At 41.6% G+C, this 25738-nt stretch overlaps 1 protein-coding gene across 2 annotated transcripts in view; it reads right to left on the bottom strand.

The window, feature by feature from the left end:
- The window catches only part of ATP8A1 (ATPase phospholipid transporting 8A1), a 243383-nt gene that overhangs the window by 203357 nt on the left and 14288 nt on the right, over window positions 1-25738 (bottom strand). For both annotated transcript variants that reach the window (XM_055140932.1, XM_055140930.1), the window contains exons 2-5: window positions 12207-12321; window positions 10688-10787; window positions 9165-9263; window positions 1832-1877 (exon numbers count right to left, since the gene is read on the bottom strand). In XM_055140932.1, the coding sequence (XP_054996907.1) occupies window positions 1832-1877; window positions 9165-9263; window positions 10688-10787; window positions 12207-12321 (360 nt within the window). The remainder of the gene's footprint in view (window positions 1-1831; window positions 1878-9164; window positions 9264-10687; window positions 10788-12206; window positions 12322-25738) is intronic.

Consider the following 25738-nt stretch of genomic DNA (forward strand, 5'->3'; position numbering starts at 1 on the left):
CATTTCTGCAGAGTGCTGCTCTCTTCTGAAATTCATTTGTGAGTCTCTGCATCATGTACTTAAATGGCCCGATTTTTATTTCTTTTGAGATTTATTTATGGTTCTCTGAAGCAAGGCCAATAAATGAGCTTGTATAGCTGAGCTGGCGGTGGTTTGTGGGCATAACTCCCACATACCTAACTTTTGGCAGTTTAATTTCTCAGGAAACTTGGTCCCAAGTTGTTGGGGTCCAGCCAGAGACACAGCAGGAATTTTGGGGTATCAGGAAGCTGAAGGCACCATCAGACTGCTGATGCACTCACCCCGCAGGTACAGGTTGACCGGTTGTGTAGCACTGTACCCCTTCTATATTTTATTTTTAGTCATCCAGCTAGTCCTATTCATTCAGGATGAATTAGTGAACCAAGAAAGATAACCAAAAAAAAAAGTGTTTTATTTTCTCTGGATAGTAGACAAAAGGGAATGTTTTTGTTTATTCATTTATAGTTTGGTGCCACACCCAGCTCTCCTTGGGCTTACTTCTACTCTGCATTCACTCCTGGTGGGCTCAGGAAACTGTATGAAGACTGAACCCCAGTTGGCAATGTGTAAGGCAAGTGCCCTCTCTGCTATACTATCTCTCCAGCCCATCCTGTTTTTGTAATTTTTTTATTGTATTTGAATCACAGTGAAATACACATTTACAAAGTTGTTCATGATTGGGTTCCAGTAATATAATGTTCCAACACCGGTGTACAGTTCCTACCACCCAGTTTCTGTCTCACACCCCCCTCCCCTGCCTGCCTCTATGGCAGGCACTTTTTTCTCTTTCTCTTTCTCTCTCTGTCTCTCTCTCTCTCTCTTTTCCCTTTTGGGCCTTATAGTTTGCAATACAGATAATTAAATGTTATCAGGTATGTCCCTTTACCTATTTTCAACACTCAGTTCCTGTCCACAATGATCTTTTCCAACTATTATTTTTATACTAGTTCCTTCACCCCACAGACACTTTTGTCAAGCTTCCAACCACTGACCAGTCCTCCTGGCCCGGGTATTTTTTAAAAAAGACACTGAGATTATATGATTATTTGTTTGTGTTGGAGTTTATTTTGCTCCTGACAGTTAAAATGAGACACATAACAAAAGTGCATTGTCAAAATGCCCTGCACTTCTCAAAGAGGTTTGAATCCTTTCTTTTTGGAGCATATAACATCTGCACATGGAGTATAATTCAAAATATTTCTGATGAGAGACAGAGGGAGAGAAGAAATGTGCCTGACACAGAGTCATAGCGGCAGGCTGGGGAAGGGGGTGGGGGGAGGGAAACTGGTTGAGAGATGGGTTTTGTTGTATCACTGTATGACGGAAACCTGATAACAAACAGTTTCATAACTATGTATCTCACGGTGACTCAATAAAAGATAAAACATAAAAACAAACAAAACAGAAAAAGTACCTCTGATATACCCTTTACCCAAGAATATATCATCTGGTTATTTTCTATAAACCTTTTCTTACAGTTATAGCTGCAGATAACAAAATAAAGATGTATTCTGGGAAACATTAACAAACTACAACAAGAGTATTATGAACAGTGTTTGAAAATACTTTGCTGCAAGACACTAAACTATATATAAAAAATTCTACCTCTCTAAAGTATTACACTATGAAACACTCAAATATGATTTTAGGTATCATGTATACAAATGTTACAAAATGAGAAACCTGCCTTGGAACAAAAACTTAAGCAATATATAGTAGTCTCCATTGAATTGGTTTTAACTGCAGAAATTCATATGTGTCATTAAGAGTGCATCTGACAGATATCAGAAATAAAATGCCAAATTCCTACCTTGTGTCTGCTTCTTGTTCACTGCATTATCTGCTTTATGTCGTTTCTAAAATTTAAAAAGCAGAAATAAAAGCTGTCATAAAGTGAATGAGATTCATAAAACAAAGGAGCACAGAGATTTCTTTCAACAATTCACAGAATCTTTACACAGTTCTCTTCTGGGAGCACAAATGTGTGGTCCATGACCGGATTTTCATCATCATATAAGAAAAATTAAAATTCCAATGTACTGGGGGAGGGGAATGCAATAAAAGCCTGTTATAGTCTTTTGCTTAAATGACTCATTAAAAAAAAGACCATCCAGAAGAATTACCTATAAGAACCATTTCATAACAGTACTGAAATACCTTCAGCTTCTTATAAATTAGTTTAATTGAGTATAGCCTCCAAAATTTAATGACATGCTAATGTCTGCCAATGACCAGAACCAAGTTCATCAATCATTTGCATGAAATCCCCAAGACTCATTGTTGCCCCATAAACTCCCTTCTCAGTGGTTCCAACTAAACTAAAAAAGTTTTGATTCTACTGTCTCCTCTCCCAAAAGCATTAGGAAAATTAAATGGTCAACCAGTGAGTGAGTCTCAGTGTAGGTGTCTGAGTTTGAAGAGCTGATATGCAATATCAGCATTTTAGAGCAGCAAGGAAAAGAAACTGGAGGTGAGAGGTAAGGTGAGAAGGTGATTGGCCTGTGGGGGAAGCTATCTTCTCTCCAGTTCAACTACAGGTTTCCCCTGGCTTCCATCTAAACTTACAGCAGCAGGTGTAAGAATTCAGCCTCAGTTGACATTGCAGAAAAAGTGTGGAGTGCAACTAACTTGGAGCCCAAAGAGTCTATCATACAAAGCCCTAGATCAGATTTAGCTGCACAGGCCTGACAAAGGTGGGTTGGAAAAATGAGTTCTGAGGTTTTTCCATTAGATCAAGGAAAATAGTTTTTAAGAATTCAATACATATATGAAAAGACTCTAAGAAAAATGCCTGGAGTGGTGAATTAGCACTCCAGAATAGCCATGCTGGGGAGGAATGGCATAATTACTAGCAGGGTGAACCAGCTCATTTAAACTATCAGCCATTGAACTCAGCTAAGCAAACAGAGCAATCCAAACATCTCTGCGGAAGGCTCGCTGAAAATGCTTCTTGTCACATCTGGTGCACCGAAACACACTACATTCTTTCTCAGAACAGAGTACTCACTAATGAGAGTAGAACAGCATGGTCTTTTAATAGCAAATTATGCCTTTCAAAAGTAAGCACATGATTTGCCACTCAATATTCTTAAATGAATTTTAAAGGTCTGTTAACTTGCGGCATCAGGAGAGAATATTTTATAATGGGAAGGCATTTTAAAAATACCCTTGTACGTTTTATAAGAGCCTTTCCCTTTTCTTTGTTATGGTATAGTTGTACCATTACAGTGTTATAATACCTTTTTGCTAGTTAGGGATACTAGGAAAATTAAAAATCAACTGAGATGTTTGGCCTTAGATAACGAGCCAATGCAAATTTATATATTCAAAGGAGATGCAAATATTTCCCAAACAAAGCACATCTATGAATCGCAACAGAGATTCTGAACTAAAGGAGGCAAGTAAAAGCCAACTACTGAAACATTCCATTTAAACAGGAAATCTGATCTTAGTGAAAGGAATCTAAAGAGGTTACTTTCCATCAACAGAGAATTCATATACAAGCATCTGGCTACAGTGCTTCTCCCTGAATAGAGTCATACAACAAGTGTGTTTATTGGACATGAAGAGTCAAACTCACACAGGAAGATTCTAATTTTCTGCCAACTAAAAGTAAGCAGCTTTGTACCTTAGAGATCATGCTTCCTCATCTCAATTTAATCACTGTATCACTGTCATCTCCTTGTTCGTCAATTTACTCGAGAAGGCACCAGTAACATCTCTATTCCTCCCAGCCCTGAGATTTAAGCAGCCTCTCCTTACTCGTCTTTCCTGACAACTGGAGGCTCTTTCAGGGTCAGGGGAATGAGACCTACCATTATTATTTTTTGGCATATTGAATACATCACGGTAGCTTGCCAGGCTCTGCCCGTGCGGGTGGGATACTCTCCGTAGCGTGCCTGGCTCTCCGATATATATGTCAGAATATGTATATATATACATATATAAATATGTATATATACATATATATGTGTATATATATATATATATATATATATACACACACACATATACGAATCACGAATCCCAAAATCCCAAAATCCCGTTAATCACCAATTTCTCGGGTGGGCTCAGTAACATCTCATTTCGTCCTTTCCCTGAAATCTTAGAAGTCTATCTCGACTCGGCCCTCCTAAGGATGTTGCACTGGGGGCTCTTCAGGGTCAGGGGAATGAGATCCAGCTTGTTACTGGATTTTGCATATGAATACACCATGGGAAGCTTGCAAGGCTGTCCCATGTGGGCAGGAAACTCTCAGAAGATTACCTGTTTCTCCCAGAGGGAGAAGTAGGCTAAAGATATCATGCTTCTGAGAGTTTGCTTTTAAGTCTCTCTCTGGATGTTGGTCGTTGATGGTATCACTCAGAAGAGAGTGATGCAGAGAGTCTCTTGCCCGCATGCCTGGCTGACTTCCCTGGGGCTCCTCGGAGGGGATGGGCTCCAGCTTCCCTCCCCACCCCAAGCAGAGCTCCAGGCAGCCGAAGACCACTGGAACCTAGCTACAGCCATGCTGGAGGCCCTCTCCACACGTTCAGATAGGCCTCATGCATGAAGGTACCGGCAGAGGAACCCAGGTGTGTGTAATCCCATACACATATACATATATATAAATTATACACATATACATATGTATAAATTATTCTCTATGATTTGTTGCCTACTGTCTGAACTCCCTCAAATATGGTGTGGAAATTATGAAAAATGGGAAGTGTCTACCCTGGGTAGGGCGCCCCGAGAGAAAACAGCCTGGCATGAAGTCTGGCTGCATGGCTATGGGGGCCTCATTTTATACTCCCACTTGGGAAGAGCAGCATTGAGATCTGGAGGGTGGCCAACGAGGAGATTATCTGGTGGCGGCAGGGTGTGGCAGAGTGCTGGGGCTGGGTAGTGGAGGTCGGCTGTTGAGGCCGGGTGCTGAGGCTGGGTCCCTTGGGGCGGTGACGGTTCTCACCCGCCCCCCTCTGGGGCGCCCCTCTGGGAATGGAGTCCCAAATTAATTATAATTAATTACTTTATATTAGTCTCAAATTAATACTTTAGGAAAAATTAACATATGCTCTGAAGTTCAGGTACCACCTCATGTAAAGTCATTTAAAGTCACTGAGAGTCCATGATTTAATATTGTTAGTTCTAGGCTGGCTAGAGTCTCTTGCCCTGGTGCCTGGCTATCTTCACGGGCCCCTCGGAGCAGGGCGGGTTGAATTTCCCTCCCCACCCCGAAAAGAGCCCCGGCAGCCAAGACCTTCGGAACCCAGCCACAGCCATAATCAAGGCCCCTCTCCACACGTTCGGATGAGCCTTATGTATGAAGGAACTGGCAGGGAAACCAAGGTGTGCGGGACCCGGGGTTGAGACCTCCAAGCCTGCTCAGATCGGAACTGGGCCTTCTCCACCCAGATCCCCCCCCATTTTCCAGTAGCTTGGCAGCCATACCCACAAAGTGCACCCGGTGCAGTGTAATCTCATCAATGGCCAAGATCCAGAGACTAAAACAACACTCCCCCGAAGTGACCTCTTATAGCCTAGTCCTCTCTCTCAGAGAGCCTGGCAAAGTACTGAGAGAATCTTGCCCACACAACAGAGCCTGGCAAGCTCTCCATGGTATATTCGATATGCCAAATACAGTAACAATGATGGGTCTCATTCCCATGACCCTGAAAGAGCCTCCAATGGGGCACCGCTTGGAAGAATGAGTAAAGAGAGGCTGCTAAAAATCTCACGGCTAAGACAAATGGAGACGTTATTGGCGCCTGCTCGAGAAAATCAATGATCAATGGGATGACCGTGATACAGTAAATACTAGACTGACAATAAAATAAAATTTCATTGTAGCAATAAAATCTAGTATATAAACAGTGCCATGAACTTCAGTTTTATTTGGTGTCAATAGGACCACTTCCTTCTCCTAGAAATCTTTTTCTTCAAGGGCATTTCTTGTCCAACTAAGTTCAGTTTTGTTTTTGTTTTATTTGCTGCTGTTGTTGTTGTTTTTAAATTTGTACCTTGTACCCTTCTTTGTCTCATCGCTTGTTTAATGTTAGAATAATTCTAACTCTGATATTTTTCTGTTTTTACTTTTCTACTCATTTCCTAGTTGAACTCCTATATACCTGCAGTTTCATCTGAGCCAACATTTGAAGTTCCACCGGTCAAAATTCTCACCTAACTTCCAGTTCTGTCCAGCTGTTTCCTTGACTTTGCCTTCTGATAGTCTCAAACTGAAAGGCCTTCTTCCTTGGGACGAGTCCTTGTCTCTAAGATGTGGCACCATATGCACCCACCCATACAGACCTGGAACCTGAAAGTCAGCCTAGCACCTTCTCCTTCTCACTTCCATCCCATCCACACCTCAGTTAGTGGTACCTGACGCTTACTATGTGCCAGGCCCTGTTGCTATTGTTGAGGACACAGCAACGGACAAGACATAAACCAGTGCACTCCAAGACCCTACCTTCCAGAGAGAGAGATAAGAGATGATCAAGTAAATAGAATGTGTAGCAGATCAGGTGGTGATAAATTTGTTTTACTTCTTAATATGTACTGGACTCTTCTTTCCATAGTTCTGCATTTCTGCCATGCCACTCAGCCTATGATACTTCATTTTCTCATACAACTATGATATTTCATTTTCTCATAAATCTAGCTAGTTTTCCCAAAGCCTCTGTTATCCTCCCAATGTTTTGCATCTTCCATATTTTACTCAGATTTTTGAAAAGTGACAGTACAGTTAACGTCTATTTAGCCCTTACTAGACACTTACTAGACACTTGGCACTGTTCTGCCTAAGGACCTCATGCGTATCATTTAATGCTCAAAGAATCTGGTGAGTACTTGATTGGCGCAGGACCCCCTCCTCTGGCCTGAGCTTCCTCACGATGACATCGCTCACTGGCATAGTCCCAGTATTGGTCTCTGAACACTGTAGACTTTCACTAAGTACTTGTGATGCTGGGAGACAGCTCAGGCACTGCAAGGCACCGCCCAATACCAGCACTGCTGGTGTTGTTCTGGTGCTCCCTTAGGCCCCAGCATGTCCGGGCTGAGCAGCCCTTATGGCCATGGGTACTGACCCATCAAGTCACACTGTAGTGCTGATCACCAGAAGTGACCCGGGGCCCAGCCACTGCTGGGAAGACCTCCCCTCAAAATACATACTTTATAATCAATAGAACTTTAACTTTTTTTTTTTTGGTTTTGTGGGTCACTCTCAGCGAATCTCAGGGGTAACTCCTAGCAGATTCAGGGGACTTTATGGAATTATAGGGATTAAACCTAGGTTAGCTGCATGCAAGGCAAGTGCCTTACCTGCTGTACTATTGCTCCAGCCCCAAAGTTTTCGCTCTTAAGTTAACACGCTTAGAGAAAACAAAGTGTCCTTTCAGTGGTGAATATTATTAATTTAAAAAGCAACTTGACCCCTAAAATTTGAATTTGACAAGATGCAGTTTTGTTTGGCGTCATTCAGTGGCTACTCTTAAGTTTGTGCTCAGGAGCACTTCTGGTGATGTTTGGGAGACCACAGGGTGCTGGAACCAAACTTCCCACACTGAGGTATTTCTCTGGTTTAATGCAATGTTTTGTTTTCGATCAAAATAAAAACAAACAAAAAACCAATTAAGTGTCCTATGCTAGAGAGAATTGCCTTTTGGAATTTTTATAGCCTTGTGAAAATGTGCATTATGTTGAATAATTTATCTTACCTTCCCCTCATCTGTGAAGCGGAGACAGTATCAAAAATCCCTTAAAGAGTTGTTGTAAGATTTAATACACACACACACACACAAAACACAAAAGAGCAAGGACATGAAACCCAGGAGCTCAGTAAATAGCATGAATAACATAGGAGACACGCCACACGCAGTAATACTAGAAAGGGGGAAACAGTTTTGAGTCTTGCACTGTCTCGAACAAGTTAGTCAACTTAAGTCTCAGCTTCCTTACCTTTCAAATGGAGTCAATCCCCCAGCTTTCAAAGTTATTGGAATAACTAAATGAGAATCATATTTGCTTTAAAAAAAATAACAGCACAATGCCTACTAGAGCACAGGCTCGAAGAAAATTGGGGTAAACAAAGAAAGAAAAGAAGACATGAGCAAAGAGAGAGGAGAAAAATCATAGTAATGACCAATCAACCATAAAATTGTTAAGTATGTGAAGAATAATTTAGGGGAGAAGAGAATCCCTGAAATTCTCAGCTCACTGTCTCCCCAACAAGTAGGTCATTTCCAATCAGGAGGAGATGACACATTTACACACACACACACACACACCACACACACACACACACACACACACACACACACACACACACACACACACACACTCTGTTCCTGTTCTTGGACACTGGGATGCTTCTGAGACTGAGAATCTGAATAGTCAGTTGACTAGTGTCTGATGGGTCTTGTGATGCTACGGTTCATGTGTAATAAGACCCCAACGTGATTCTCTATAGAATCACAGCCACATTATGAAATTATGAATATTTGTGTAACTTGGAACTTTCTGTTTGTGTACCTTTATCTCAGCCTTTCTTTGCCTTCATTTGACTTGCCTCGGGCCTATTGAGGTTATATTAGGGAGAATAAGTACATAAAAAGCATAGGAAAAAATGGTTTCAACTACAGTAAGTGAAAATAATGGTAAAATAGGGGAAAAACCTAAATTTATTTAGGGAAACTTACTTAACAGGAAACTTCCCTTTTTCTGAACTAGAATAATAAAAATAGCAATTCTGCTGTTAGTTTCTCTTAATCAAAGAAAATGAAACAGAACTGTTAAAATAAATGAAAGGAATCAAAGGTGTTTTACTGATTTAGCTTAAAATAACATTAAATGAAAAATTAAACAGAACTGAAAATAAAGTTTAAATAAGGCTTTGTCCTCAAGCCAACACAAATTTAAAATTAACTTCTCATTATTAAAGTAGAAATATAGAAAGAAAACTATGAACAAATTTCTGCAGCGTGGACCCCAAATAAGTCAACAAAGATGAAACAAAAATTTATTCTAAAGGTGGGAGCATAGGATGAATGACATGTTTACAGCTTGGACCAAGAATGAGAGAACTTTTAAAAGGCAATAGGTTTGTTAGTTACCAAAATAACAAAGACTGGCATGAAAATCTAAAAGTCAAAATTACTTACAATATCTTCTATTATCTCTTTGACAGCTGCCACAGCTAAAATAAATAAGAGAGGAACCAGCGTTGTGTAGCGCCCTGTTGGTGACACATCAGGGATTTGCTATTTGAAGAAGAAAAACAAAGGAGAGACATCCAGTGAGAGTGAGCAGCTTAGAACAGATTTTAAAACAACTTTTAGTGCCTCTTAAAATAAGCCCCGCTGATTTTACTATCTTGGCTGACTAATACAGAGAGAGGCATTTTGCTCCTTGTCTAGTAAGCTGCTGGAAGAGCAAGTAAATTATCTTCATTCCCAGCAGTTGTGGGTAGGACAAACACCTACAAAGGGGCACTTGGCGGACAAATTACATGCAAATACTGAAGTGTCAGAGGACCCTTTACAATAAAATCTCAGAAACACAGTGACTCACCTGGGAAAATGCTCACACATTTTTATGTGAATAAAACATATTGCAAAGGAGTTCATGTTCTATACACCCCCACGAACTAGAACAATAAACAATGTTTGGGGTATAGCACTGTAGCACTGTCATTCAATTATTCATCGATTTGCTGGAGCGGACACCAGTAACGTCTCCATTGTGAGACTTGTTGTTACTGTTTTTGGCATATCGAATACGCCATGGGAGCTTGCCAGGCTCTGCCATGCGGGCAGGATACTCTCGGTAGCTTGCCAGGCTCTCTGAGAGGGACAGAAAAATCGAATCCAGGTCGGCTGCATGCATGGCAAATGCCCTACCTGATGTGCTATTGCTCGAGTCCATGTTTGGGGGATAAGAGGGAAAAATTTCATCTAATATTTTAATTTAGTTGCTTCTGGATGGTAGAACAATAAGAGTTTACATTTTTTTAAATTACTTTATACTTTATTGTGCTTCACTCTTTTACCATAATAGTATGCTCTTTTTTTTTCTTTTTTCTGGATTTTGTTTTTTGCTAGACTTGGCTGTGCTCAGTGACTATTTCTGGTTCTGAATTCAGAAGTGACCCCTAAAGGTGTTCAGGTGCCGGGGATTTAAATCAGGGTTATGACCTTCACAGCCACAAGCACAGCAAGTGCCTTAACCCTGGTACTATCTTTCTAGTCCCAGTAGACTACTTTTTAATACAATACATTTTTTTTCAGTCTTACAATCAACACAAATGCAAACAAGATTTAAAATGGCGATTCTTGTATTTTCAGATTCAGAACAGACACCTTCATTGTTACTAAGAAATATAAATATGTTTTAAAGTCCCATCACTCTTTATCACTCTAAAATTTTTGTCACATCAAATTTACACAGTGTTCAGAATAAACTGATAAAAATAAATCATAATGTTTGAAGAGGCTGCAGAGTCAGAAGGCTGCTTGGAGCTGGATCTAGAAACATCTCCCCATATCAGTTGACATCACTGCATTTAGAGAAGCTGCAGATAACCGAGGGCTTAATAAGATACATTAATAAAATATCATTAGCAAAAACATTATTATCAACACCTAAACCTTTGATTCCAAACTAAAATTTAAAGACAAGACTTTACCTGAAGTAGTGCAATAAAGAGAAAAAATGAATTTGCAGCTCTTCTGAACTGAGAGTAGAGAAATCTTGGAAGGAATGTAATTATGTTGTATTTTGCTGTGCTAGAAAACAAAAATGAAAAGTTGCATAAAGCTCAGTAACTGCACAATTAGCACCCACAGTTATAAAATCCTATTACCATGGATAGAGTTAGATTTGCCTAATGTTTACAACTGGGAAAATACTGTAAATGGTGGTTAATGTAAATGAAAGGGAGAGGAACTATCTAAATAAATTGTAGGAGTTTAATTTTTCTTTTATTTTTTATTCCCCTTGGCCAAACAACATAGGGTTTTCTGTTATCTAAGTCAAACACCCTACTTAACATTCTCAGGCATAGTTAACAAAGAAGAGCACATCAGTAAAGATAGTGTAAAAATACGTTAACAGAAGAGAAAACCTTATCCCCAAAACACATTAACCTAGACATAGCCAGGCACTTTAAAGAATCTTTCCTGGAAAACAGTAAGGAAATAGGAATTTTTCTTCATCGCCCTTCTATGATTCAATATTGAATACCATAATAATATATAATAATTCTACACTACCCTAAGGATATTGTTAGAACAGTATTATTATTAATAAGATGTCATTTCTTAGGACATGAACATATCCAATCTTCCCCTTGCTTATTAGACAGAAGATTAAAGGAGATACATGTTTCACCTCCCAAATTAACAAATGCTGCTCTTAAGTTAGAAGCTGTAAATATTCATTTAAAATGGGCATTTCTCAAATCTGGACATTTTGCCGGTGAGAAACACTTTATACTTGATGGCCATTCACTTGGATCTGGAGGTTACTTGGCCAATGACACTTAGACCATAACTTTTTATTAAGTTAGAATGAAAGCATAGTATAAAGTAATTCTCATTGTTCCCCATTCCTCACTAGCTAGTCACTACTATAAAAAGCAAGCAAACAAACAAAAACTTAAAGACTCTGACTCAAAACATGTTTTTGGTGAAGAGATAAAATTTCTCAAATGTTAAAACTTCATAACCCAGGGCGGGAGTGATAGCACAGCGGGTAGGGCGTTTGCCCTGCACGCGGCCGACCCAGGTTCGATTCCCAGCATCCCATATGGTCCCCTGAGCACAGCCAGGGGCCAGGGGTAATTTCTGAGTGCAGAGCCAGGAGTGACCCCTGAGCATTGCTGGGTGTGACCCAAAAAGAAAAGAAAATTTGTAACCCAAAACAATACTCTTTTGTTCTATTAGCAGATTTTAGACAAAGGCATTAACCCACAAGCAGCTTTCATTATTCAAACAGTATATATAGAATTGGTAGCACATGGCTGCGTATTCTTTCTGCTCCTGCCTGCTTCCAGGTTCTTATTCTCCTCTCTTTACCGATAAGTGACAGATGCCCCAAGAAAGCTCCCCAGTATTCCTGGTGTAATGGAAAGTTCTCTGGAAGCCTTTCCTTTGGGCCGGCTGGGGAGATACACAGATGGCGCTGAGGTGATAGGAAATCCCTACCTGACATGGTTGTTGCAGAATTTTGTCAGCTGGGGCTGGTTGATAAATATAGTCCGCACTTCTTCCTGGTCAGCCAGCGAAGTTTTCTCTGAAACATCATCCGTCTTCTCATAACCTTCAAGAAAGATTTTCACTTGATAGGAAACTGGAGCTTTTTATTATCCAGGCAGAAAACATTTCACAACTCTGATGTCTAAAAGCTGTTTGATGCCATTAGGCGTCCCCTTTCACGGTGAAATCTCTCTCCCCCAGGCCCAACTTTCCCACTAAATTTTAAAGGCAGCATTTTTAAGGTATGCAAAACTGGATCCACTTTAAAAACTGCAAAAGCAGTTTTTAACTTTTTCTCAACTTTATCCATAAACGTTCAACTACTTTCCTCCATGATGTTAAGAACGTGTTCAAAAGTAACAAATTTTAAATGGATTTACATTACTGTTGTAGATGAGACAAGAATGAAGTCATTTGAAAGTATATTTTCAAATGTTTAGCATACCCATTTGATGCTCTTCTGCTTTTTCCTCTTTTTAGATGAAGATAGGAAAAGTGGATAAACATCAAGTTTGAAATAGGCAACCACCATGATTAGAAACTCACTAGGATCATCTGAATTTATTGCTAGCTAAATTTATGACTACACAAAATTTTTATTTTGATTGTACTTTTAGTGAAGCAGAATAGCTTTTATTGAACAGAACACAAAGATATGAAGAAGCAAGGAAAACGAAAGGAATATATGTTAAGAACACGAGCTTGAAAGAGGAGAAAAACAAAGAGACATAGAGACAAGCATGCAAGATATGTGCTCAGGGAAGAACATGCCTTTGAAGGTATATGCTGAAATTTTAAACTTCTTAAAAGCATTTTGAGTCATCTTAGAATTCAAATAATAATGCTAAGGCAATTTCAGCTGGATAGCAATGTGTTAAAATGTTGACAATGCTCATTAAAAATACACTTAAGTTCTAGAAGAAAATGTGCTTCTTTCACCTCTGCAGTAAGAATGAAATAAAATGGATTAAATTCTTCCCTAGAGGGGATTACAACAGCCCTTGACCTCAAATATCTATTTCCCCCCCTTTCTTCTCCCTAACCAGTGCCAACTTCTGGGAGAGTTGTTAATGTGGTGTCTCTTGGAAAATACCCTATGACTTTAGAGTCAGTGGCTTCTATGTTCTTACAGCCTCTGCTTTCCTCCCCCGACCCCTCAGTTCCCACAAAACACTTACCAGAAAGTTCCCTCGAAACCTGCTTATGAGGCAGCCTCCCGCTACCCTCATGGGAGCTCCCTGCAGCCACAGCTGGTATGTCACTCATGTTCTTAAGACCAGACCCAATCCACAGCAGGTACCCAATCAATATTTGAAGAAAACATGAACACCAAAGGACAAAGGCATGGTTATCTGGTAGGTTGGTACTTTTTTTTTTTTTTTTGAGGCCAAGTACTCCACCCACTGATAATGACACCGATGATAACAAAGTGCCGCTTACAAACTGCCAATGAAAAGCTGGCCTAGAAGAGTCTGGTGCTGTCACCAGAAATCCATGCGGACTTTCAGGTTTTCTACAAAGTGGGTCTCGGGGAAACATAAGCCTAGAGAGGAAAGCTAGGGGGAGGGAGGGCTGGGGAACATGGAGTGAACGTGCTACCGGAGCATGCAAATAGGACCCTGTCACAGAGGCAAAGGGCAAGGTGAGTGACAGGTGGCAGCCTCTGAGGCCAGGACGCCACTGCAAGCCTTCAAGCCGGAGAGGCACAGGCTCAGATCACACCATTGGAAACCCTACTCACGCAGTCAGGCATTTACATATTCCCCTGAAGGTCACATGACTCCAAGTTAAGTCCTGTCCGCCTTATTTTATAGTGGGTGGGTCCCTAGTCACATGGTCCCTAATTATTGCAATCACCTTATGTTTTAGAGACAACACTAGCTTTCCTTCCTTGTTTGACCACATCAAATTTTCACACAGGGCTGGCCACAGAAGGAATGTTTGTGTTCCTTCTGAAATCCAGATGCTGAAATCCTAGCCTTCAGTGGGATTGGATTAAGTGTGGTTTCACTAGGACCAAGACCCACAGGTTGTGGCAAACAGAGGGGGAGAATAAACCCCACAAAATCCCAAAGAGGAAAAGCTTAATTGGGAGGCAGGGGATTAGCGCCCTAGAAAAGGGCACTAGAGAGAGTTCCTGCTCCCGAGGGGAAGGAGAGCACACAGGAAGAGTCAGTTGTCCAGGAAGCAGGCGCTCACGGGATGCTGTGCTTGATGCGGCCTGAATCTTGGCTGTCTGGCCTCCAAACTGTAAGAAATCAATTAATTCTTCCTTGCTCAGAACCCACCCCACTGAGGGCCCGTTCCTGTAACAGCTCCAACAGGCTAAGACATGCTAAGAAGGCTAAGGCGGAAAAAGTCTAGTAAAAGATTTTTAAAGAATTGTTAAATACTTTCCAAAAAATCTTTCACGAGGCCTTTCTTCATGACAGCACAAAACAGAGTGTACTGACCATGGAGTCTCAGGAAAGCCAGCGGTGTGGAGACCACTATGAAGGCAAACCCTCAGGTGGCACTGCGTCATTGTCCTTCAAATACTGAGCCTTGGGTCAAGCCTTCACCGAGGAGTGACCTGTCAGTCCTTATTTGGTATCAATGAACATTGGGGTTTCAGACACAGCCAGGTTGGAGCTGGACACAGCCTCTCCCCCTCCCATACTGATTTTTCTTCAAGAATCTCTATAGGGCAAAGGAAACTCTTTTTTTAATTTATACATTTTTAAATTTTAATATTTTTACAATCCCCACAATTACATGACACCAAACAGAGTTACAACCCACAGTTTAGGGAGCCAGGATCTAGAGTACTAAATGTGATATCGGAAAGAGATTAAAAAGAGAGCCCTTTTTATTTAGGGTATTCTTTCTTCTCTTCATTCAGTAAGAGAAGATTCCATCTCTCATTTGAAATCAGTAAAATAGGACATTTGAAAACAAAATAAGTAAATTTCTAAGAAATAACTCTTTGTGAAATAACCCAAGATAAGTCTTTAAATTGAATATAATATAGCACAACAGGTAGGGCGTTTGCCTTGCACACGGCCGACCTGAGTTCCATTCCTCCATTCCTCTCAGAGAACCTGGCAAGCTACCGAGAGTATCTCACTCCCGAGGCAGAGCCTGGCAAGCCACTTGTGGCGTATTCGATATGCCAAAAACAGTAACAATAAGTCTCACAATGAATACATTACTGGGGGCAAAGGAAACTCTTGAGGCCGAAAGACTGGAACCAAACTCTTCCCTTAACTGGGGACCAAAGTAATGACAGCAATCCTGATGGACCAGAAGGGCACACTGAGGGATCTCTAAAGAAGAGTCACCAAAGGGAGGTGACACCCCAGCCCCAGGAGCTGGCTGAGAGGAGGGGCCTGGTGGTTCCTCCTCTCAGCAGAGTACACAGCCAGTGTCTGGGCTCTCTCCGCCCAAGCTCTGCGGAAGAGTCCTGTGAAGACGGTAGTCTACAGAGTATTTGAAGTTGAATTCAAGGGGCCGAACCTTTGAGCCTCAGGCCGCAGGAAGCCCCCACGCAGGCAGGCGTGCTGCTCGGGGAGGGACAGAGTTCTATACCAAGAGCAGGGAGTGAGACGCTCAGTCCAGAGGAGCTGTGTCACCCCAGCACCTCCTCCTCTGGTCTCTAGGAAACCACTCATCTGGGCTCCTCCATCTACAGTGGCATGAAGAACCAGAAGTCAGCAGCAGGGATGTCTAAAGGCCAGCGGCTGCAGGGATTGCCTCCTGTGAAGCACCTGATTTTCAGTGGAGTCCTAGCAGGTGGGAGTAAGCTAACAGTGAGCAGGCACAGAGATCCTCAGGAATACTCTAAGGGGGAAAACATGACTGGCTTTCTGACCAAAGTGGAAGGTGAGACTGCAGAATTATTCCTTCAGCAACTTTGATGAGGTCTTATCTTACACTTAGGTCTGGGCAAACAACAACACATCAACCCAAACTTCCTTTATTATTATTTTTTATTTTTTGCTTTTTTGGGTCATACTCAGCGATGCAAAGGGGTTACTTCTGGCTCGTGCACTCAGGAATTACTCCTGGCAGTGCTCGGGGGACAATATGGGATGCTGGGAATTGAACCCGGGTCGGCCGCATGCAAGGCAAACGCCCTACCCGCTGTGCTACCCGCTCCAGGCCCTCCAAACTTCCTTTAGAAGAGAAGTAAGATGACTGTTGAGGAAAAAAAAGAGAAAGAGTAGCAAAATTTGGGGACTTTTCACTACTTGGTATGATGAAAACATAAACTCTCATTCAATTCAACAGCCAGCCCAAATAACCCCCACCCTAATTTTCACTGTGTCGTGCTTATTTTTAAAAAGTTCTCCTACAAGTCTGTGGTCTGGAGAGAGAGTACAGGGATTCAGTCCCTGGAACTGCAAGGTCCCCCAGCCTTCTCCAGACGCAGCCCTGGAGGCCTTCTGCACTGCTAGATGTCCAGGAAACCCACGGCACTGCAAGGCCTGAACAATACTCAGCCTTTGGGCTCCCTGAGCCTCTCGGAGAAGGTCACGCTCCCTTCCCCGAAACAACAAAAAAGTAACAACAAAAACAAAACACCATTTTTGACAATTATGTGTAGTACTATAGCACTGTCATCCCATTGTTCATCAATTTGACGAGCGGGCACCAGTAACGTCTCCATTGTGAGACTTGTAACTGATTTTGGCATATTGAATACACCACAGGTAGTTTGCCAGGCTCTGCCGTGCAGGCGAGATACTCTCGGTAGCTTGCCGGGCTCTCCGAGAGGGACAGAGGAATCAAACTTGGGCCAGCTGCATACAAGGCAAACGGCCTACCCACTGTGCTATCGCTCCAGCTAGCTCAGTTGGTAGAGCATGAGACTCCTTGACAACTGTGCGGACCACAAATAGCTCTATATTCATCCACAGACACTGCCTTCACTGAGAGCAGCTGATGAATTTGGGGGGTGAAGCTAACTAAATAGAATCTTCCCAACATTTTGCCTCACGGAATGTATATCTAAGAAGGTCCATTGCCATTCCTTCCCATAATGGTCTGTCCATCTGAATGATGCCATGTTCCCTACCATTTGATCAGTAATTTAGAGCCCTCCCTCACAGAAGTCATTACAATTCACTAACCCCTCTTCCCCCACCTGTCTTGACTACCAGTATCCAAGCTGGCCTTTGTGAACCCGAAGTGAAGGAGAGAGAGGCTGCACATCCATTAACAGTGCTGAGTCTTCCTAGAGGGTCAGGCCTCTGGGTTGACCCTAAGTCCTCAGAAAGGGGAAGCTTCTTAAGAGGAAGAAATGCACTGCAATCCTGTGCAGCTCTTGCAGTTTTCTAAGCACAAGTCCACACACTGTGTAATTACTGCTCATTTAATGAAGACAAACCCCTAGAGTTCAGCTGACTATTTTGGGGATTCTCACTGTGATCAGCACTGAGATGGATTACAAACTCTGAAGTTCACCATGGAATAATTCTTCAAACCTCGTGTCATGGACAGTCAAGTGGATCACTAGTGGAAAATGGCAAAGCCAACAACAAAATGTAACCTTAAACAGTCCTAGGTTGATCTTATGTGCACTCATTAGACTTTTGTTTTATAGTTTCTAAAATAATGTTACAGAAAATCGTTGGTTTCAAATAGAATATATTTACTCAAGTAGTTGCCAAATAACTGATATTTAAGCACACAGTAATTCAACAAACTCTGCTTAAAGAAGTAACAGGAGTAGACAATGAGAAATTCAAATGTCTGGCCTCAGGGAGAAGACCCATGCCTCCAAAATAACATTCAGAGTGGGTCCTTCATCTTGCCAGTGCCTGCTTGCCCTGAGACAGTGCAAGTTACCTAAATAAATTAAATGCCTGTGATTTACAGGGAGCACCCAACTTTTGCTGAATTAACAAAATGGGCAAAAACACGCTCAGCAACACACTAAGAATAGATCATCTCAGAGCAGATGCAGAGTTCACAAATCCTGAGATCAGGATGTTTTGCATTAACCCAAAATGGTTGTTATCATATTCTTGATGAAAGAAATTTACCATAGGAAACAAAGTGATTTATGTCCTATAATCAATTCAGTTCTCCCAAGTAGGCCCATGTGAAAAGTCAAGGAACCAAGTGCTAGTGTTTGGTAAGCACTGAGCAAGTCATTGGGACTTAACTAAGACTCTCAGAGCATCTGGTCAGAATCGGCTGGTGCACTCACCTAGTCCCATAAGAAAGATAAATGGGTCCCTATGATCAAACTCTTCAGTCTATTGGAATACCTTGGTAATGGGGACATTAACCAACATGTCCCTTCCCCCTACAGAGTTGAGAAGAATACTGCCAATGTGCAAATCCATGATTCGGTCTTTCCCTGATCATTACTACTTCCATGTTCACGCAGACTTAATCTTCTAATGGAATTATTACCATCCAACACTGAAGGCCTAGGAACAAATCTACCCTTTCTGCAGGTGACTCTGCCCCGATCATGTACGGATCTCACAAAGAGAGGAAAGCAATCAATCCATCTCCCTCATTTTCCAGTTTTTGGAGGCCTCTCAACGTGGCCCTAACTATAGACACACAAACTAAAGATTACCACATTTTGGATTCTTTGGAGAATTACTCAAGCATTCTTTAGTCCTGTGTCCACAGTGATCAGCCAAACATCTGATATCCACCAACAGTAAGATAATTCTCCTTAAACTCAGCTAAAGTTCGACCAGGTAAATTTTGGCTCAAATGTTCATCTACCCATCAACTCGAGAAACAGAAATGAGCAAGGTTCAATAAAGTTTTCTGAAACATTTTAGCTTCTTTAAATAGTTTGCTTTTCATGGTCTAATATCTTATAAAAATTGAGTCAGTCTACCCAAATAAACCATTCTGCCTAGCATTCAGTGACATTAGTAAGAAGACTTTCCCCTATTTACGCAAGATGAAAACATAATGATCTGAGAATTTAGAAATCTAGTTACTTTGAAAATTCTACATTTATTGTTTATAATATCCTGCTGGATTAATCCACCCAAAGAAAAGAAATTTTGTTTTCTGAACTATGCTTTATGGTAGTTAATGATTAAAATTACTTGATCTTCTCTAGGTACAGACAAACCTAAGGGTTTCATCAAAACAAATTCTGCCAATTTCACTATTTCTAAATTCCTGACGGAACAAAAATTTTGATACTGAAAAGTTACTTATCACAGTTAGTTACTGAATATAATATATGGAAATACTACTTCACATACGTAAAGATATATGTGCAATATCTTCCCAATGACCATTTCACCTTTCAGCAATAATTTTCATTAGCAAGATCTAAAATTTGTTGGGGGGGCTGGAGTGATAGCACAGCGGGTAGCGTGTTTGCCTTGCATGCGGCTGACCCGCGTTCGATTCCCAGCATCCCATATGGTCCCCGGAGCAGCGCCAGCAATAATTCTTGAGTGCAAATCCAGGAGTAACCCCTGAGCCTTGCCGGGTGTGACCCAAAGAATAAAAAATAAAAATAAATACTGTTGGTTTTTCATCCTAGTGACACTATGACAATAAGTATTCTTCATCCCCAAGAATTTGTTGATTATTAAACCCTCTTTGTTGTAGTAAGGTGAGTTTTAACTCTATTAGTAAACTACTATGAGATCCTGCACTTAATCTCTGGGGGTGAATTGCCTCCCTTATAAAAGGACGAAGGTATCTGACTTCCAGCTCTCAAACTCTGGGAAATGAGTATCCACTGGACAGCAGGATACTCTGTCCAGTGGATGTTGGGTTAGAATAGGGAAATATAAAAATGAAATAAAAATTTCACCACTCGAGTCTTTATCAAAATGGCTCAGAGCAACAGCAGCTTGGATAAACTGGAGTCACATCAATGGGTACTTTTGATGACACCCACACTGCCACATTTGAAAAGATAAGCAGTAAAACCGCAATGATCTGGTGTCTACTTGTTATGGTAGTGACAACTAAGCTTACTATTATGTCAGCATATAAACTTCCTTTCCCCACACAGCAGAGCCTGGCAAGCTACCCGTGGCGTATTCCATGCCAAAAACAGTAACAATAAGTCTCACAATGAGAGATATTACTGGTGCCCACTCGAACAAATCAATGAGCAAGGGGATGACAGTGACAGTGACAGTGATAAACTTCCTTTATACTTCTGCCCGGATTCGTGGTCACATGCTCACTGTTCACAGTACACTGTAAGAGTGAAGAATGCTCAACTGTTAATGCTCAACGGTTATTTGCAAGAAAGGCAACCAGTTCTCATCCACAAGTTACTGCAGAAGTATCATCACTACTATTTTCCATCTCTTATCGCAAATATCATGATCCAATCACAATAGGGTGCTATTCATCACTAGTTCACTTATTTTATATGTACACTCATATGTATAAATGTTATAGATATATATACTTTTTCTTGGCCTCCCACAGGTTCTCAGGAGGCCTGAGAGCACCACCAGTGATTCTCAGCCACCAGCTCGATGCAAGGGCTGGAGGATGGAATACAGTTCAGGCCCACCGTGCTGGTAATGCTTAAGGGGCGATGCAGTGCCAGAATCAAATGTTTCGTAAGTATTGCAGTAACTCCTAGCCTCTTATTCAATCTACTTAAGTACCTACCATGGGTAAGGCACTTTTAATTTTTTTATTTGGGGGGGAGCATTGCTAGAGATTGAATCCAGGCTCTACCACCAAGGCACCTCCCCAGTTCACAGGCATTTTAAAAAAAAACTTTAAGAGAGTCAAGGTCCCTTCTTCAAAGGACTTAATTTTCCAAGACAGCAGGATAATTACCAATCATGGTAAGGATGAAGAAGGAATCAGTGATTGATAGAAGGGGTGACAGAACTCTCTGTACTTCTGGGGCTGGAGCAATAGTACAGCAAGTAGGGCGTTTGCCTTGCACACAGCTAACCCCGGCTCAATTCCCAGCACACCATATGGTCCCCCAAGCACTGCCAGGAATAATTCCTGCGTGAAAAGCCAGGGGTTACCCCTGTGCATCACCAGGTATGACCCAAAAAGCAAAAATAATAATTATTATAATAACAAACCTCTCTTTACATCATATAGAGATAGGTGTAAAAAATCAGGCACCTTTATCCAATGATGTTTTGCCTCCTAAACAATCTCTGGTCCCTGCACTGTGGAATTTTAGTAGAGGCATCTCAATCCTCTGCTGGAAGCCAAATACTGTGTCAATGGTCTGTCTAACATCAGCAGTTGGACTCTATACTTGTGTGCCACTACTGCCTTCTGTGTTCTGCATGGAATGATGACCTGGAACAACACAGTCTCACCAGGTAGCTTAGAGCCTCCCCAACAGGCCTGCTTACTCAATCAATTCTCTGATGTAACAGCTGCCTCAACCAAACCCTGAGTCCAGCATGCTATAACTACGGCTTCTTAGCCTAAGGAACTTGTCCAACAGCCAAAGAGCTTGCTACATCCCTACCCTCCTCAACTTTGTACATACCATGCAACTGTGGGAAAGCTCATCTCAGATAAAACAAATTGTTAAAACAAAGAATACCTACGAATTCTGGTGATGTGATAACTTTTATATCAAAATCATGTAAAAAAATGCTGCTTTTTTGTTTTAGAAGAAAACATTTCTAAAAGGAATGTGCAAAAGTGGAACGTGAAAAACCTTAGCTGCTCTTCTGGAGAACTGTTTGTGATTAGAAGGTCAGAATTTGGACATTACTTGGAAGTCGGGAACGTCCAACCTAGTTCTAAACCACAGGTTCCAAAACTTATTTGTCTTTTTAATCCTTTTTCAGAAGAAAGAAATATAGTGCTCCTCCTAATTCTACTGTCTGTAAACAAAGAGCACCTCCAAACTGCACCTTGGACTGGCCCCTCAGGTCAGACCAGAGCCCCTTAGGAGGGTGATGGTATTACCTGCTTTGGGAAATATTGCTCAAAACCTTTATTGAGGCACACCCAGTAGTGCTTAGGGCTCACTGCTGACTCTGTGCTCCAGAATCATTCCTAGTTATGCTTGAGGTGCCATATGTGATGCTGGTGATCAAACAGGAATTAGCCACCTAAAAGCTCCTACCCCCGATATTAACTCTCCAGCCCCTGCTCTAAAATGGTAGCACTGATGATACAGCTGTTCACTCACTCAACCAATTTCTTAACTCTTTTTTTTTTTCTTTTTTCCTTTTTGGGTCACACCTGGCGATGCACAGGAGTTACTCCTGGCTCTGCACTCAGGAATTACTCCTGGCGGTGCTCAGGGGACCATACAGGATGTTGGAAATCGAACCCGGGTTGGCCGCGTGCAAGGCAAATGCCTTACCCGCTGTGCTATCGCTCCAGCCCCCAATTTCTTAAGTCTTAACTTTTAACCAACTCTTAACTCTATTTCAACTCAATTGGTGTCCTTTAATCTCAATGCAGTTTTTTCACTATGACCCTCTTAGGAGAGGTCTATCAGATGCTACCATATGTCCAAAATCTTATTTGATCATTCTTCATTGAAGTGTCATGTGTACATTTTCACCATTAGTCTTTTGAGATATAAACTTGGGTATACAGAAATTGAGAATAACAACAACAGATGTTACAGATATACCTAACAAACACTGAGCATGAGACAGGCTTAAGAGCATATGTAAGTATCTATCAAATAGATAAACATGGGGAAGCAACCAGAATATGGAGATGTGACAGAAGACTACAAAGAAAGCTCTTACATATGATAAATATTTACTAAATTTTCTATTTTAATATCAGACATTCAAAACTTCCTCTGACTTTATGGTCACAGCTTCTATCATGATACCACAGATATATTTTCCTACTACAACCCTTTGTTACCATATATGGTAAATGATAAGTTTTCTTTAAGTCTCATTGTGGGAATTGATCTAAAAATAAACAAGTGTGAAACTCATCAGCAGCATTTCTTAACTAAAACAGGAAAAAAAATAGCTTGACACTTCCTGCACTCAGACTGGCTTGCATCAAGTTCCAAAAATAATACTACAGATGCTAAGTATTAGACTCCAAATGTGTTCCTGACTTTCAGAAGCTATTAGCCTTCATAGCATCATGTCAAAATCTACGGTACACCCAGTGCAGGCTTTACACATAGGAAATAATTGAATAATGCCCAGAAAACAATCCCCTTTAGACATGTATAACACTTGGAAGTAATCACAGAAACATTTATTGATGTAAAATAAGGCTAGCAGAACAAAGAGCAAAGCAGGATATAAAAAATTCAATGATATCCATCTGGGATTATCTCAGACATGGCTTGGTCAAACAGAAACAAGAAGGGTTATGTGACGAAGACAGATTTAAAAATGGGCACAGAAGCAGACTGCAGTAGTGATGAGGGGTTACAACTCCGAGATATCGACCAGCATCAGCTAGGAGTCTTCCTGCTGCACTAACAGCATTGTTGATTTGTCTTGGCATTCAGTTTGTCACTGGGAAGGAATAAGAGCAAGAGGAGGGGTGGATATGTGGAGTGAATTCTAATCAATGCAAGTGGGATAAAGTAGTAGTAATGATACTCGCAGGAAGCACAGATGTCCAAAGAGCTTTTGATAAAGCGGAAAGCACCAGGGCATGCAGATGAATATTAGACTTCAGGAGGACACATCAAGTTCTGAAAACCCTCCTTCCCACCCCCCAAAAGAGAAAGAAGGCAAGAATAACATCTAGACATCTAGAGCTGACTGGTGGTGAAAATGTCCCAACAAACAGGACAGGGGACATAAACAGAGACCACTGCAGTCACATGGGAAGGCTTTGGGGAGAAAAATGAAGGCACAGATCATGAAGAAAGTTGGAAAACAGTTCATATGTTCGATAATAAAAGAAAGTGGGTTTTATTTATTTTTAATTAGCACAACAGGTAGGGTGTTTGCCTTGCACGTGGCCAACCCAGGTTCCATTCCTCCATCCCTCTTGGAGAGCCCGGTAAACTACCGAGAGTATCCCGCCTGCACGGCAGAGCCTGGCAAGTTACCTGTGGCATACTTGATATGCCAAAAACAGTAACAAGTCTCACAATGGAGATGTTACTGATGCCGGCTCAAGCAAATCGATGAACAATGCGACGACAGTGCTACAGTGCAGTTAATTTTTTCAGTTTGTTTCCTTGGGGGCCACACCTAACTGTGCCTGGGGCTTACTCCTGGCTCTGCACTCAGCGACTTACTTGTGGTGGGGTTCTGGAGGATCATATGTGGTGCATGGGACTAAGCCTGAGTCAGCCGTGTGGAAGGCAAGCACCCTACCTTCTGTACTATCACTCCAATATAGAAAAAGGATTTTTTGTTGTTGCTTGTTTAAATTTTGAGGCTATCAAAATGCCCCCTTGGGTGGGTTGAGTTTCCCTCCCCACCCCAGCAGAACCCTGGCAGCCAAAACGCTCCAGAATCCAACTGCAGCCATGCTCAAAGCCACTCTTCACAGGCTTGGATAAGCCTTACCTATGAGAGAACCTGCAGAAAAACCCAGGTATGTGGGACCCGTAACTGAGATCTCCGAGCTCACTACTCCAAGCTCTAGCTCTCTAGCTAGGGATCCCCTAGTTCCTTACTTTTCCAGTAACTTGGCAGTCACACCCACAAACTGCCCCTCTTGCCATATAATCTCACTGATGGCCAAGATCCAGAGACTAGGAAATAAAGCTTCCAGAAGAGAGCGACATAGAATGTTCTGGAATGCATGGTGACATTTGCAGATGCATGGTCTCTTATGCTCTAGCCCACTGATGTACCAGAAGTAGCACACATTTGTTGGGGTATAGCATATATGCTTGTAATCTCTTATGCAAGGTTTTAAATGGCTTGTAATCTCTTATACAAGGTCTTAAGTGGCTCCAGGATGAAATACAACAATCTTCATCACTTAGCCTCATGGTGGTAGGAAGGTGCATGGTGGTGGGATTGGTGTTTGAATACTAACTGTAATGAATGATTGTGAACAACTTTACAAAAATAAAATAAGATAAAAAATAAACAGAAAAAAAAAACCTCTCAATTTGGAAAATAAAGAATTGATGGATAAGGTCTGCCAAAGTGGCAGATGGTGTCATATTACAGATGGTGAAATACAAAGCAGAACTTCTCAACTCTTTCTACCTCCTATCATTCTCTATAAAGAATCACATACTTGTGGCTGACCTGGATTTGATGGCCAGGTATGATCCCTGAGGACAGAACCAGGAGTAAGCCCTGAGCACCACGGGTAAGGCCCAATTCCCACTGTCATCACATAAGTCATTACAGTAAGACTCAGAAGATTAGAATGTCAGCTGGGAGTGGAGGGCGGGGGAGGGAGGAGGAGAAGTGTGGGAAGAGCTGGGGAAACACACTTTGCCTGCACCGGACCCTGGTCTGATCCCACGTGAGTGCCACATGGCTCACCAGAGCACGATAGGCTCACCAGAGACTATACCAGAGCACCCCTGGGTATAGTCTAATATTTTAGAAAATATTTTTTAAAATGTGAACTCTGAGGGC

The sequence above is a fragment of the Sorex araneus genome, chromosome 5 (assembly GCF_027595985.1).
Source record: "Sorex araneus isolate mSorAra2 chromosome 5, mSorAra2.pri, whole genome shotgun sequence".
NCBI lineage: Eukaryota > Metazoa > Chordata > Mammalia > Eulipotyphla > Soricidae > Sorex > Sorex araneus.